Source organism: Hirundo rustica, unplaced genomic scaffold, assembly GCF_015227805.2.
Source record: "Hirundo rustica isolate bHirRus1 unplaced genomic scaffold, bHirRus1.pri.v3 unplaced_BUSCO_63198at7742, whole genome shotgun sequence".
In the NCBI taxonomy this organism is placed as follows: domain Eukaryota; kingdom Metazoa; phylum Chordata; class Aves; order Passeriformes; family Hirundinidae; genus Hirundo; species Hirundo rustica.
In genome coordinates, this window is record NW_026690739.1 from 22,924 (window position 1) to 39,382 (window position 16,459).

The window sequence follows — 16,459 nt, forward strand, 5'->3', positions numbered from 1 at the left end:
CCTGCTAATGAACCCCCTAACAAACCCCGTAATGTACCCCCTAATGAACCCCGCTAATGAACCCTGCTAATGAACCCCCTAACGAACCCCGCTAATGAACCCCGCTAACGACCCCCCCTAACGAACCCAGCTAATGAACCCCGCTAACGAACCCCGCTAACGAACCCTGCTGATGAACCCCCTAACGAACCCCCTAACGAACCCCGCTAATGAACCCCGCTAACGAACCCCGCTAACGAGCCCCGCGCCCACGGGGATCCCCGCTCACCAAACCATCTGCTGGGGCGGGGAGCGAACGCCGGTGTGGAACTCACAGAACTTCTCCTGGAGAGGAGAGGAGAGGAGAGGAGAGGAGAGGAGAGGAGAGGAGAGGAGAGGAGAGGAGAGGAGAGGAGAGGAGAGGAGAGGAGAGGAGAGAGAGAGAGGAGAGGAGAGGAGAGGAGAGGAGAGGAGAGGAGAGGGAGAGGAGGAGAAGGAGGAGGAGAAGGAGGAAGGAGATTCTCCTTCTAAGAGGAAGAGGAAAGAGGAAAGGAAGAGGAAAGGATCAGGAAAGGAAGAGGAAGAGGAGGAGGAAGAGGGGAGAGGGAGAGGGAAAGAGGAGGAGGAAGAGGAAGAGGGAGAGGGAGAGGAGAGGAAGAGGAGAGGAAGAGGAGGAGAAAGAGGACGAGGGAAGAGGAAGAGGAAGAGGGAAGGAAGAGGAAGAGGAGGAAGAGGAAGAGGAGGAAGAAGAGGAAGAGGGAAGAGGAAGAGGAGAGGAAGAGAAGAGGAAGAGGAACAGGAAGATGAGAGGAAGAGGAAGATGAGAGGAATAGGGAGAGAAGAGGAAGAGGAAGAGGAAGAGGAAGAGGAAGAGGAAGAGGAAGAGGAAGAGGGAGGAGGAAGAGGAAGAGAAGAGGGAAGAGGAAGAGGAAGAAGATAAGAGGGAGATAAGAGGGAGAGGAGAGGAAGAGGAAGGAAGAGAAAGAAGAACAGGAGATGAGAGGAAGAGAAAGAGAAGAGGAAGAGGAGAGGAAGAGGAAGAGGAGAGCGAAGAGGAGAGGGAGTCAGTGTTTGCAGCGGTTTCACGCGGGTTTTTTAACCATTTTTGTTAAATTTAACGCAGGGGTTTCAGCATTTTTTGGGGTTTTTTTTGCCGTGAGATCCGAGCAGATTCGTGCTGGTCCCCCAGAGAAGGCTGAGTTTGAGCTGAGGCCATGGCAAAAGCTCCCAAAGTTGAATAAAACCGATGGGTTGTAATTTATCATCCCAAAACTGAATAAAACCGATGGGTTTGTAATTTATCATCCCAAAATTGAATAAAACTGATGGGTTTGTAATTTATCATCCCAAAATAGAATAAAACTGGAATGATGGGTTTGTAATTTATCATCCCAAAATTGACTAAAACTGGAATGATGGGTTTGTAGTTTATCATTCCAGAGTTGAATAAAACGATGGGTTTATAATTTATCATTCCAAAGTTGAATAAAACCGATGGGTTTGTAGTTTATCATCCCAAAATTGGATAAAACTGGAATGATGGGTTTGTAATTTATCATCCCAAATTAGAACAAAACTGATGGGTTTGTAATTTATCATCCCAAAATTGAATAAACCGATGGGTTTGTAATTTATCATCCCAAAGTTGAATAAAACCGATGGGTTTGTAGTTTATCATCCCAAAATTGGATAAAACTGGAATGACTGGTTTGTGGTTCATAATTCCAAAATCCAAGATAAAAATGGGATGATGGGTTTGTGGTTTATCATTCCAAAAATGAATAAAACTGGAATGCCCCAGAACTCCCAAATCCGGGGCAAAACCCCCCCAAAATAACAACAAACCTTCCAAATTTGGGGGTAAATCTCCCCCCAAAAAACCCAAATTTGGGGTCAAAACCTCCGCCAACACCTTGAAATTTTGGGGTAAAACATCCCCCCCCGCCAAAAAATGTCAAGACCCCAAATTTGGGGTTAAATCACCCCCAAAAATTCCAGAGCCCTCAAATTTGAGCTGGAATCCTGCCCCCAACCACCCCAAACCCCTCAAATTTGGGGTCAAACCCATCAAAGCTCCCCAGAACCCCCAAATCTGGAGCAAAACCCCCCCAAAATAACAACAAACCTTCCAAATTTGGGGGTAAAATCTCCCCCAAAAACCCCAAATTTGGGGTCAAACCTCCGCCAACACCTTGAAATTTTGGGTAAAACATCCCCCCCAAAAAACCCCAAGTCCCCAAATTTGGGGTTAAATCACCCCCAAATACTCCAGAGCCCTCAAATTTGAGCTGGAATCCTGCCCCCAACCACCCCAAAATTCTCAAATTTAGGGTCAAACCCATCAAAGCTCCCCAGAACCCACAAATCTGGAGCAAAACCCCCCCAAATAATAACAAACCTTCCAAATCTGGGGAAAAAATCTCCCCAGAAAACCCCAAATTTGGGGTCAAACACCCACCAACACCTTGAAATTTTGGGGTAAAGCATCCCCCCCCCCCCCAAAAAACCCCAAGTCCGCAAATTTGGGGTTAAATCACCCCCAAATACTCCAGAGCACTCAAATTTGAGCTGAATTCCCACCCCAAACCCCTCAGATTTGGGTGGAATCCTGCCCCAAACCCCTCAAATTTGGGGTCAAAACCCATCAAAGCTCCCCAGAACCCCCAAATCTGGAGCAAAACCCCCCAAAATAACAACAAACCTTCCAAATTTGGGGGGGAAATCTCCCCCCAAAAAACCCAAATTTGGAGTCAAAAACACCCACCAACACCTTGAAATTTTGGGGGGTAAAGCATCCCCCCCCCCCAAAAAAACCCCAAGTCCCCAAATTTGGGGTTAAATCACCCCCAAAAAAAACTCCAGAGCACTCAAATTTGGGCTGAATTCCCACCCCAAACCCCTCAGATTTTGGGTGGAATCCTGCCCCAAACCCCTCAAATTTGGGGTCAAACCCATCAAAGCTCCCCAGAACCCACAAATCTGGAGCAAAACCCCCTAAAATAACAACAAACCTTCCAAATTTGGGGGTAAAATCTTCCCCAGAAAAAACCCCAAATTTGGAGTCAAACACCCCCCAAACACCTTGAAATTTTGGGGTAAAACATCCCCCCCCCCGCCAAAAAATGTCAAGACCCCAAATTTGGGGTTAAATCACCCCCAAAAATTCCAGAGCCCTCAAATTTGAGCTGGAATCCTGCCCCCAACCACCCCAAAACTCTCAAATTTGGGGTCAAACCCATCAAAGCTCCCCAGAACCCCCAAATCTGGAGCAAAACTCCCCCAAATAACAACAAACCTTCCAAATTTGGGGGGGAAATCTCCCCCAAAAACCCCAAATTTGGGGTCAAACCTCCGCCAACACCTTGAAATTTTGGGGTAAAGCATTCCCCCCCCCCCAAAAAATGTCAAGACCCCCAAATTTGGGGTTAAATCACCCCCAAATTCTCCAGAGCACTCAAATTTGAGCTGGAATCCTGCCCCCAACCACCCCAAACCCCTCAAATTTGGGGTCAAACCCATCAAAGCTCCCTAGAACCCACAAATCTGGAGCAAAACCCCCTAAAGTAACAACAAACCTTCCAATCTGGGGGTAAATCTCCCCCAAAAACCCCAAATTTGGGGTCAAACACCCCCCAAACACCTTGAAATTTTGGGGTAAATCATCCTCCCTGCCAAAAAATCTCAAGACCCCAAATTTGGGGTTAAATCACCCCCAAAAATTCCAGAGCCCTCAAATTTGGGCTGGAATCCTGCCCCAAACCCCTCAAATTTGGGGTTAAATCACCCCCAAATACTCCAGAGCACTCAAATTTGAGCTGAATTCCCACCCCAAACCCCTCAGATTTGGGTGGAATCCTGCCCCAAACCCCTCAAATTTGGGGTCAAACCCATCAAAGCTCCCCAGAACCCACAAATCTGGAGCAAAACCCCCCCAAATAACAACAAACCTTCCAAATTTGGGGGGAAAAAATCTCCCCCCAAAACCCCCAAATTTGGGGTCAAACACCCCCCAAACCTTGAAATTCTGGGGTAAAATACCCCCCCCAAAAACCCAAAATTTGGGACCCCCCTCCACCCCTGGATTTGAGCCAACACCCCCCCGAGTTTTTGGGATCGCGACGAAAATGAGAATTCAATTAACGAATTAACGCCGGAGCCCCGTTCGAGCCGGCACGGGGTGGGGGCCGATCCGACCACCCCAAAAACCCCCCCAAAAACCCCAAACCCCCCCCAAAACCCCCCAAAAAGGGGTCAGGAGAGCTGACCTTGAGCGAGGCCGAGCCCATCCAGACGGTGCCCGAGTCGCAGAAGAGGGCGAGGTGGCGGTGGGTGAAGGACACGGCCAGGCGCAGGAACGGCCCCGCAGAGGGGCTCAGCCCCGGGGGGCTCTGAGCGGGACACGGGGGTCACAGCGGGCTGGGGGGGACCCACGGAGGGGTGGGAGTGACCCATGGAGGGTGGGAGTGATCCATGGAGGGGACAGGAGGGGTGGGAGTGACCCACGGAGGGGTGGGAGTGACCCATAGAGGGGTGGGAGTGACCCATAGAGGGGTGGGAGTGACCCATGGGGGCTGGGAGTGACCCACGGAGAGGTGGGAGTGACCCAGAGAGGGGTGGGAGTGACCCACAGAGGGGTGGGAGTGACCCACGGAGGGGACAGGGGGGTGGGAGTGACCCAGAGAAGGGACAGGAGGGGCTGGGAGTGACCCATGGGGGGCGGGGAGTGACCCACAGAGGGGTGGGAGTGACCCATGGGGGGTGGGAGTGACCCAGGGGGGGTGGGAGTGACCCACAGAGGGGTGGGAGTGACCCATGGGGGGTGGGAGTGACCCAGAGAGGGGTGGGAGTGACCCAGGGGGGGTGGGAGTGACCCACAGAGGGGTGGGAGTGACCCATGGAGGGTGGGAGTGACCCACAGAGGGGTGGGAGTGACCCATAGAGGGGTGGGAGTGACCCATGGGGGGTGGGAGTGACCCATAGAGGGGTGGGAGTGACCCATGGGAGGTGGGAGTGACCCATGGAGGGGATACGGGGGTGGGAGTGACCCATGGAGGGGACAGGGGGTGGAGGTGACCCATAGAGGGGTGGGAGTGACCCATGGGGGGTGGGAGTGACCCATGGAGGGGATACGGGGGTGGGAGTGACCCAGAGAGGGGTGGGAGTGACCCATGGAGGGGTGGGAGTGACCCATAGAGGGGTGGGAGTGACCCATGGAGGGGTGGGAGTGACCCATAGAGGGGTGGGAGTGACCCATGGGGGGGTGGGAGTGATCCATGGGGGGTGGGAGTGACCCACAGAGGGGTGGGAGTGACCCATAGGGGGTGGGAGTGACCCACGGAGGGGTGGGAGTGACCCATGGAGGGGTGGGAGTGACCCATAGAGGGGTGGGAGTGACCCATGGGGGGTGGGAGTGACCCATAGAGGGGTGGGAGTGACCCATGGGGGGGTGGGAGTGACCCATGGGGGGTGGGAGTGACCCAGAGAGGGGTGGGAGTGACCCATGGAGGGGACAGGGGGTGGGAGTGACCCATGGGGGGTGGGAGTGACCCATGGAGGGTGGGAGTGACCCACGGAGAGGTGGGAGTGACCCATAGAGGGGTGGGAGTGACCCACGGAGGGGACAGGGGGGTGGGAGTGACCCAGAGAGGGGTGGGAGTGACCCATGGGGGTGGGAGTGACCCATGGAGGGGTGGGAGTGACCCACGGAGAGGTGGGAGTGACCCATAGAGGGGTGGGAGTGACCCACGGAGGGGACAGGGGGGTGGGAGTGACCCAGAGAGGGGTGGGAGTGACCCATGGGGGGTGGGAGTGACCCATGGAGGGGTGGGAGTGACCCAGGGGGGGTGGGAGTGACCCATGGAGGGGTGGGAGTGACCCATGGAGGGTGGGAGTGACCCACGGAGAGGTGGGAGTGACCCACAGAGAGGTGGGAGTGACCCATAGAGGGGTGGGAGTGACCCATGGGGGGTGGGAGTGACCCATGGGGGGTGGGAGTGACCCAGGGGGCATGGGAGTGACCCAGAGAGGGGTGGGAGTGACCCATAGAGGGGTGGGAGTGACCCATGGAGGGTGGGAGTAAGGATCTGGGAGCATCTTGTGGGATGGGAAAGGAGCTGGGAGGATCCTGTGGGACAGGGGAAGAAGGTGGGAGCATTCCTTGGGATAGGAAAGGGGCTGGGAACGTTCTGTGGGACAGGGAAAGGAGCTGGGAACGTCCCGTGGGATGGGGAAAGATCTGGGAGCAGCCCATGGGACAGGGGAAGGATCTGGGAATATCATGTGGGACAAGAAAAGGAGCTGGGAGCAGCCCATGGGGCAGGAGGGACGCAGGAAGGATCTGGGAACATCCCACGGGATTGGAAAATGACCTGGGAGCATCCCAAGGACAGGAGAAGGATCTGGGGGCGTCCCAGGGACAGGAGAAGGATCTGGGAACATCCCAGGGACAGGAGAAGGATCTGGGGGGTCCCAGGGACAGGAGAAGGATCTGGGAACGTCCCAGGGACAGGAGAAGGATCTGGGAACATCCCAGGGACAGGAGAAGGATCTGGGGGTGTCCCAGGGACAGGAGAAGGATCTGGGAACGTCCCAGGGACAGGAGAAGGATCTGGGGTGTCCCAGGGACAGGAGAAGGATCTGGGGGTGTCCCAGGGACAGGAGAAGGATCTGGGGGGGTCCCAGGGACAGGAGAAGGATCTGGGGGTGTCCCAGGGACAGGAGAAGGATCTGGGAACATCCCAGGGACAGGAGAAGGATCTGGGAACGTCCCAGGGACAGGAGAAGGATCTGGGGTGTCCCAGGGACAGGAGAAGGATCTGGGGGTGTCCCAGGGACAGGAGAAGGATCTGGGATGTCCCAGGGACAGGAGAAGGATCTGGGAACATCCCAGGGACAGCAGAAGGATCTGGGGTGTCCCAGGGACAGGAGAAGGATCTGGGAACATCCCAGGGACAGCAGAAGGATCTGGGAACATCCCAGGGACAGGAGAAGGATCTGGGGGTGTCCCAGGGGACAGGAGAAGGATCTGGGGGTGTCCCAGGGACAGGAGAAGGATCTGGGAACATCCCAGGGACAGGAGAAGGATCTGGGGGTGTCCCAGGGACAGGAGAAGGATCTGGGGGGTCCCAGGGACAGGAGAAGGATCTGGGGGTGTCCCAGGGACAGGAGAAGGATCTGGGAACATCCCAGGGACAGGAGAAGGATCTGGGGGTGTCCCAGGGACAGGAGCAGGATCTGGGGGGTCCCAGGGCACGGCGCAGCGCTCACCAGCACGGAGCAGGAGGTGCTGTCCAGCAGGAAGAGCTCCTGTCCCACGGCCAGCAGCACCACGGACACCCTGTCCTGAGACAGCACCGCCCAGCACGGCGGCGGCTTCTGCAGCCCTGGGGACAGCGCGGCACGGGACATGGGACACAGGGGACACCTGTGTGACATCCCAGGGACATGGGGACACCCCAGGGACAGGGGAACACCCCAGGGACACAGGGGACACCCCTGGGACACCGCAGCACGGGGACATGGGGACAGCCCTGGGACAGGGGGACACCCCTGGGACACAGGGGACACCTGTGTGACATCCCAGGGACATGGGGACACCCCTGGGACACCGCGGCACGGGGACATGGGGACAGCCCTGGGACAGGGGGACACCCCTGGGACACGGGGACATGGGGGACAGCCCTGGGACACAGGGGACACCTGTGTGACATCCTAGGGACATGGGGACACCCCTGGGACACAGGGGACACCTGTGTGACATCCCAGGGACATGGGGACACCCCTGGGACACCGCGGCACGGGGACATGGGGACAGCCCTGGGACAGGGGGACACCCCTGGGACACGGGGACATGGGGACAGCCCTGGGACACAGGGGACACCTGTGTGACATCCTAGGGACATGGGGACACCCCTGGGACACAGGGGACACCCCTGGGACACCGGGACACGGGGACATGGGGACACCCCTGGGACACAGGGGGACACACGGGGGACACAGGGACACGAGAGGACACACAGGGACACACGGGGACATGAGGGGACACACGGGGACACACAGGGACACATGGGGACACACAGGGACACACAGGGACATGAGAGGACACACAGGGACATGAGAGGACACACAGGGACACACAGGGACACACGGGGACATGAGAGGACACACAGGGACACATGGGGACAGACGGGGACACACAGGGACACAGGGGGACACAAGGGGACACACACGGGGACACACAGGGACACACAAGGGGACACAGGGGGACATGGGACACACGGGGACACACAGGGACACACAGGGACACACAGGGACACACAGGGACACAAGGGGACACACGGGGACACAAGGGGACACACGGGGACACACAGGGACAAACGGGGACACACAGGGACACACAGGGACACACACGGGGACACACATGGGGACACATGGGGACACACGGGGACACACGGGGACACACATGGGGACACACGGGGACACATGGGGACACATGGGGACACACAGGGACACACAGGGACACACACGGGGACACACACAGGGACACACAGGGACACACACGGGGACACACAGGGACACACGGGGACACACGGGGGGGGGACAGACGGGACACACACAGGGACACACAGGGACACACGGGGACACACGGGGACACACAGGGACACACAGGGACACACGGGGACACACACAGGGACACACACAGGGACACACACAGGGACACACAGGGACACACAGGGGGACACACAGGGACACACAGGGACACAAGGGGACACACGGGGACACACAGGGACACACAGGGACACACGGGGACACACACAGGGACACACACAGGGACACACACAGGGACACACGGGGACACACAGGGACACAAGGGGACACACGGGGACACAAGGGGACACACGGGGACACACAGGGACACACACGGGGACACACAGGGACACACAGGGACACACACAGGGACACACAGGGACACACAGGGACACACACAGGGACACACAGGGACACACGGGGACACACGGGGACACACAGGGACACACACGGGGACACACAGGGACACACAGGGACACACACAGGGACACACAGGGACACACAGGGACACACACAGGGACACACACAGGGACACACACAGGGACACACAGGGACACACAGGGACACACAGGGACACACGGGGACACACAGGGACACACAGGGACACACACGGGGACACACACGGGGACACACGGGGACACACACGGGGACACACAGGGACACACGGGGACACACAGGGACACACAGGGACACACGGGGACACACAGGGACACACACAGGGACACACGGGGACACACAGGGACACACAGGGACACACACAGGGACACACGGGGACACACAGGGACACACAGGGACACACACGGGGACACACAGGGACACACAGGGACACACACAGGGACACACAGGGACACACAGGGACACACAGGGACACACACAGGGACACACACGGGGACACACAGGGACACACAGGGACACACACGGGGACACACAGGGACACACACAGGGACACACAGGGACACACACGGGGACACACAGGGACACACAGGGACACACACAGGGACACACACGGGGACACACACGGGGACACACAGGGACACACGGGGACACACACAGGGACACACACGGGGACACACACGGGGACACACAGGGACACACAGGGACACACACAGGGACACACACGGGGACACACACGGGGACACACAGGGACACACGGGGACACACACGGGGACACACAGGGACACACAGGGACACACACAGGGACACACAGGGACACACAGGGACACACAGGGACACACACAGGGACACACAGGGACACACACGGGGACACACAGGGACACACAGGGGGACACACAGGGACACACACAGGGACACACAGGGACACACACGGGGACACACAGGGACACACAGGGACACACACAGGGACACACAGGGACACACGGGGACACACACGGGGACACACAGGGACACACAGGGACACACACAGGGACACACAGGGACACACAGGGACACACAGGGACACACACAGGGACACACAGGGACACACACGGGGACACACGGGGACACACAGGGGGACACACACAGGGACACACGGGATACACGGGGACACACAGGGACACACGGGGACACACAGGGGGACACACACAGGGACACACAGGGACACACGGGGACACACACAGGGGGACACCCACCAGGGACCTCGGGCAGGCGGCGCAGCTTGATGTCGTCGATGTTGGTGGCCAGGGAGAAGCGCAGCGCCCCGGTCAGGATGGCCACGCCCGTGCCGAACTCCGTGTGGAAAACCTGCGCCTCCAGCACGCGGTTCTGCAGCACCTCCTGCGCCCGACCGCACCGGGGGGACACCGCGGGGACACCGGGGATGGCACCGTGGGGACACCGGGGGGACACCGGGGATGGCACCGTGGGGACACCGGGGATGGGACACCGGGGATGGGACACCGGGGATGGCACCATGGGGACACCGGGGGTGGCACCGGGGATGGCACCGGGGATGGGACACCGGGGATGGCACCGGGGATGGGACACCGGGGATGGCACCGGGGATGGGACACTGGGGATGGCACCGCGGGGACACCGGGGACACCGGGGGTGGCACCGGGGGTGGCACCGGGGATGGGACACCGGGGATGGGACACCGGGGATGGCACCGGGGGTGGGGACACCGGGGATGGCACCATGGGGGTGGCACTGGGGATGGCACCATGGGGGTGGCACCATGGGGGTGACACCGGGGATGGGACACTGGGGATGGCACCGTGGGGGTGGCACCGGGGATGGCACCATGGAGATGGCACCGCGGGGACACCATGGGGACACCGGGGATGGCACCGCGGGGACACCGGGGACACTGGGGATGGCACCGCGGGGACACCGGGGATGGCACCAGGGATGGCACCACAGGGACACCGGGGACACTGGGGATGGCACCGGGGATGGCACCGCAGGGACACCGGGGACACCGGGGATGGCACCGCAGGGACACCAGGGACACTGGGGATGGCACCGGGGATGGCACCGCAGGGACACCGGGGATGGCACCATGGGGACACCATGGGGACACCGGGGATGGCACCGCAGGGACACCAGGGATGGCACCGTGGGGACACTGGGAATGGCACCGCCGGGACACCAGGGATGGCACCATGGGAACACTGGGGGTGGCACCACAGGGACACCAGGGATGGCACCACAGGGACACTGGGGATGTCACCACGGGGACACCGGGGATGGCACCATCAGGACACCGGGGATGGCACTGCAGGGACACTGCGGATGGCACCATGGGGACACCAGGGGTGGCACCGCAGGGACACCGGGGGTGGCACCACAGGGACACCAGGGATGGCACCGCAGGGACACCGGGGATGGCACCGCAGGGACACTGCGGATGGCACCATGGGGACACCACAGGGACACCGGGGATGTCACCGCAGGGACACTGGGGATGGCACTGCAGGGACACTGCGGATGGCACCATGGGGACACCGGGGATGGCACCGCAGGGACACCGGGGATGGCACCATGGGGACACCGGGGGTGGCACCGCGGGGACACCATGGGGACACCAGGGATGCACCATGGGGACACCGGGGATGGCACCGCGGGGACACCGGGGATGGCACCGCGGCGCTCGGCCGGGGCAGGCGGCGGGCAGGGGAAGGTTCCGGAGGCCGGGATGGATCCCAGCTCTCTCCCCAGGGACGGCACGGCCCCGGTCCCTCGGTGGTGCCCCGTGGGGTCGGCTCTGCGCCCCTCAAATCCCGATCCCACCCAGGATGAGGGGAAACGGGGAGCGGGGATTGGGGCGTGGGGAAGGAGCTGCTCCTGCCTGGGCTGGAGCTCCCAGAGAACCTGGGGCTGCTCCTGGATCTCTGGGAGCATCCAAGGCCAGGCTGGATGGACTTGGATCCACCCGGGGTCATGGAAGGCGTCCTTGCCCGGGGCAGGGTGGAACGGGACGGGCTGCGAGGTCCCTCCCCACCCCAGATCCCAGATCCCAAATCCCAGATCCCAGATCCCAGATCCCATGGCCTCACGTTCCCCATGCTGAAGTGCCGCTTGAACTCGCAGAAGAGGTTGTAGACCAGGACCGTCCCGTCCTCCTGGATGCACAGCAGGTCCTCCGCCGCCGTCCAGCCCAGGTGCACCAGGCGCCCGCTCTTCCACTGCCAACGGCGCGGCAAGGCTCAGCCCGCACGGCCCCCGGGCACGCGCCGGGGCTGGCGGCTCCTCCGGAGCTGGGACACCCCGCCTGGAGCTGGGACACCCCGCCTGGAGGTGGGACACCCCGCCTGGAGCTGGGACACCCCGCCTGGAGGTGGGACACCCCGCCTGGAGCTGGGACACCTCGCGTGGAGGTGGGACACCCTGCCTGGAGCTGGGACACCCTGCCTGGAGGTGGGACACCCCGCCTGGAGCTGGGACACCCCGCCTGGAGCTGGGACACCTCGCCTGGAGCTGGGACACCTCGTCTGGAGGTGGGACACCCCGCCTGGAGCTGAGACACCCCGCCTGGAGGTGGGACACCCCGCCTGGAGCTGGGACACCCCGCCTGGAGGTGGGACACCTCGTCTGGAGCTGGGACACCCCGCCTGGAGCTGGGACACCCCGCCTGGAGGTGGGACACCCCGCCTGGAGCTGCGACACCCCGCCTGGAGGTGGGACACCCCGCCTGGAGCTGCGACAACACCCCGCCTGGAGGTGGGACACCCCGCCTGGAGCTGGGACACCTCGCCTGGAGGTGGGACACCCCGCCTGGAGCTGGGACACCCCGCCTGGAGCTGGGACACCTCGTCTGGAGCTGGGACACCCCGCCTGGAGGTGGGACACCCCGCCTGGAGCTGGGACACCTCGCCTGGAGGTGGGACACCCCGCCTGGAGCTGGGACACCCCGCCTGGAGCTGGGACACCCCGCCTGGAGGTGGGACACCTCGTCTGGAGCTGGGACAACCCCGCCTGGAGCTGGGACACCCCGCCTGGAGGTGGGACACCCCGCCTGGAGCTGCGACACCCCGCCTGGAGGTGGGACACCCCGCCTGGAGCTGCGACACCCCGCCTGGAGGTGGGACACCCCGCCTGGAGCTGGGACACCTCGCCTGGAGGTGGGACACCCCGCCTGGAGCTGGGACACCCCGCCTGGAGCTGGGACACCTCGTCTGGAGCTGGGACACCCCGCCTGGAGGTGGGACACCCCGCCTGGAGCTGGGACACCTCGCCTGGAGGTGGGACACCCCGCCTGGAGCTGGGACACCCCGCCTGGAGCTGGGACACCTCGTCTGGAGCTGGGACACCTCGCGTGGAGGTGGGACACCCCGCCTGGAGCTGGGACACCCCGCCTGGAGCTGGGACACCCTGCCTGGAGCTGGGACACCCCGCCTGGAGGTGGGACACCTCGCCTGGAGGTCCAACACCTCGCCTGGAGGTCCAACACCCCGCCTGGAGGTCCAACACCTCATCCAGAGGTCCAACACCTCGCCTGGAGGTCCAACACCTCGCCTGGAGGTCCAACACCTCACCTGGAGGTCCAACACCTCATCCAAAAGTCTGACACATCCTCCAGAGGACCGGCACCTCATCCAGAGGTCCAACACTTCATCCAAAAGACTGACACCTCTCCAAAAGTCCAACACCTCATCCAGACGACTGATATCTCATCCAGAGGTCCCACACCTCATCCAGAGGTCCAGCACCTCACCTGGAGGTCAAACACCTCATCCAAAATTCCAACACTTCATCCAGAGGACTGACACCTCATCCAGAGGTCCCACACCTCACCAGGAGGTCCCACACCTCACCAGGAGGTCCCACACCCCCCGTGCCCTGGCTCTGCAGGTCCCTGCAGTTGTGGCACTGTCCCTCCACTGCCCCATGTGCCCCCAGCCCCAGCAGGGGGGAGCGAGGATGTTCCTGTGCCTCCAACCCTCACCCCATCCCCGGGCAGCAGAGAAAGGATTCTCCTGCTCCAAACCCATCCCATCCTCTTCTCCTATCCCTGGGCAGCAGGGGAAGGATTCTCCTGCTCCAAACCCATCCCATCCTCTTCTCCTATCCCTCACCAGCAGGGGAAGGATTCTCCTGCTCCAAACCCATCCTGTCCTTCCATCCCTCACTAGCAGGGGAAGGATTCTCCTGCTCCAAACCCATCCTGTCCTCTTCTCTCATCCCTCACCAGCAGGGGAAGGATTCTCCTGCTCCAAACCCATCCTGTCCTCTTCTCTCATCCCTCACCAGCAGGGGAAGGATTCTCCTGCTCCAAACCCATCCTGTCCTCTTCTCCCATCCCTCACTAGCAGGGGAAGGATTCTCCTGCTCCAAACCCATCCTGTCCTCTTCTCTCATCCCTCACCAGCAGAGAAAGGATTCTCCTGCTCCAAACCCACCCTGTCCTCTTCTTCCATCTCTCACCAGCAGGGAAAGGATTCTCCTGCTCCAAACCCATCCTGTCCTTCCATCCCTCACTAGCAGGGGAAGGATACTCTTGTTCCAAACCCATCCTGTCCTCTTCTCCTGTCCCTGGGCAGTAGGGGAAGGATTCTCCTGCTCCAAACCCACCCTGTCCTCTTCTTCCATCCCTGGGCAGCAGGGAAAGGATTCTCCTGCTCCAAACCCACCCTGTCCTCTTCTTCCATCCCTGGGCAGCAGGGAAAGGATTCTCCTGCTCCAAACCCATCCTGTCCTTCCATCCCTCACTAGCAGGGGAAGGATTCTCCTGTTCCAAACCCATCCTGTCCTCTTCTTCCATTCCTGGGCAGCAGGGGAAGGATTCTCCTGCTCCAAACCCATCCTGTCCTTCCATCCCTGGGCAGCAGGGGAAGGATTCTCCTGCTCCAAACCCATCCTGTCCTCTTCTCCTATCCCTGGGCAGCAGGGAAAGGATTCTCCTGCTCCAAACCCATCCTGTCCTCTTCTCCTATCCCTGGGCAGCAGGGGAAGGATTCTCCTGCTCCAAACCCATCCCATCCTCTTCTCCCATCCCTGGGCAGCAGGGGAAGGATTCTCCTGCTCCAAACCCATCCCATCCTCTTCTCCCATCCCTCAGCAGTAGGGGAAGGATTCTCCTGCTCCAAACCCACCCCGTCCTCCTCTTCCATCTCCTCCCACCCTTCCCACAGGGCGGAGCTGTCCCCTCCCTGCTCACCGGGACACTGGCCAGGAGCAGCCCTGAGGCCGAGTAGATCTCCAGGAGCGGGCGGGCGCTGGGGTTCTTGTCCCGCCGGGAATTCCTCAGCAGAGCTGGGAGAAGGAGGGGACAGTCCCTGAGCCACCGGCGGCACGGCCCCGGCTCGGGGTGGGGGGCTCGGGGTGGGGGGGCTGCGCCCACCGATGGGACCCCCGTACGGGGCAGCTGCCACCACGCAGTCGCGAAGGTCCTCGCGCAGCCCCCACTCCATGGAGTAGAGCTCCAGCTTCCTGCAGGGACACGGATGGAGGCATGGAGGGATGGAGGGACGGATGGATGATGGATGGATGGATGGAGGGACGGACAGGCAGACATGCAGCAGGCACAGGGATAGAGCAGCCACGCACGGTGCCCACCCCCGAACCGGCCCTGGGACCCCCCCCGACAGACCCCGGAGCACCAAGATCCCCCCCAGGAACCCCCAGAGACCCCAGGAATGCTCCAGCCCAGCCAGAGGAGCCGGCGCCACCTCGGGACACCCCCGGCCAACCTCAGGATCACCCTAAAACACCTCAACCACCCCCGGGCCCCCCTTCCCAGCCAGCCCCAAGATCCATGGGCACCACGAGACCCCTCCAAGAAACCCCCAAACGCCGCAGACACCCCCGGGACCCCGCTCAGCCACCCCCGGGCCTCCCGTCCCCGCCAGCCCCGTGGCTCCCCCAGAACCCCCGAAGCAGCCCCAGAACCCCACCCCAGCCATCCTCGGGACCCCCGTTCCAGCCCTGCCATCCCCTCAGCCATCCCCGCAACCCCCATTCCCACACCGGGGCCCCGAGAGCCCCGAGCAGCCCCAGGCCGGTGCCGCCACCGCTGCCCCTCACCGGTAAAAGGTTTCCTCGCCCAGCGGGTTCCAGTTGGCCGTGTAACAATCCATGGCGAGGCCGGGACGGGGGAACCGGGATGGGGAGAGAGGAACCGGGGTGGGGCGAGGGGAACCGGGATCGGGACCCGGCGGTCCCGGCGCTTCCCTCACGGCGCCGCGCCCCGCACGTCGCGCCGTGACGCCGGCCAGGGCGCCGCCATTTTGGATGAGGGCACGGGCAGGTGAATGGGGAGCCGCCGCCATCTTGGGTGAGGGGAACCGCCGCCATTTTGGGTGAGGGCAATGAGAAAGAGGAACCGCCGCCATTTTGGGTGAGGGCACAGAGAAAGCGGAACCGCCGCCATCTTGGATAAGGACTGTGGGAAAGGGAACCGCCGCCATCTTGGGTGAGGACTGTGGGAAAGGGGAACCGCCGCCATCTTGGGTGAGGA

The 16,459-nt window shown here is 61.3% G+C and overlaps 1 protein-coding gene across 1 annotated transcript in view; it reads right to left on the reverse strand.

Annotated features, from left to right (window-relative positions):
* VPS16 (VPS16 core subunit of CORVET and HOPS complexes) overlaps window positions 1–16,189 on the reverse strand; it is a gene marked incomplete at its 3' end in the record, with an annotated part of 37,762 nt that extends 21,573 nt beyond the window's left edge. Inside the window, 8 exon segments of the mRNA XM_040054498.1 lie at window positions 269–324; window positions 4,245–4,367; window positions 7,246–7,361; window positions 10,194–10,338; window positions 12,060–12,188; window positions 15,161–15,255; window positions 15,344–15,432; window positions 16,027–16,189. Coding sequence (XP_039910432.1) covers window positions 269–324; window positions 4,245–4,367; window positions 7,246–7,361; window positions 10,194–10,338; window positions 12,060–12,188; window positions 15,161–15,255; window positions 15,344–15,432; window positions 16,027–16,079 — 806 coding nt within the window.
* Between the last annotated feature and the right edge of the window lie 270 nt (window positions 16,190–16,459).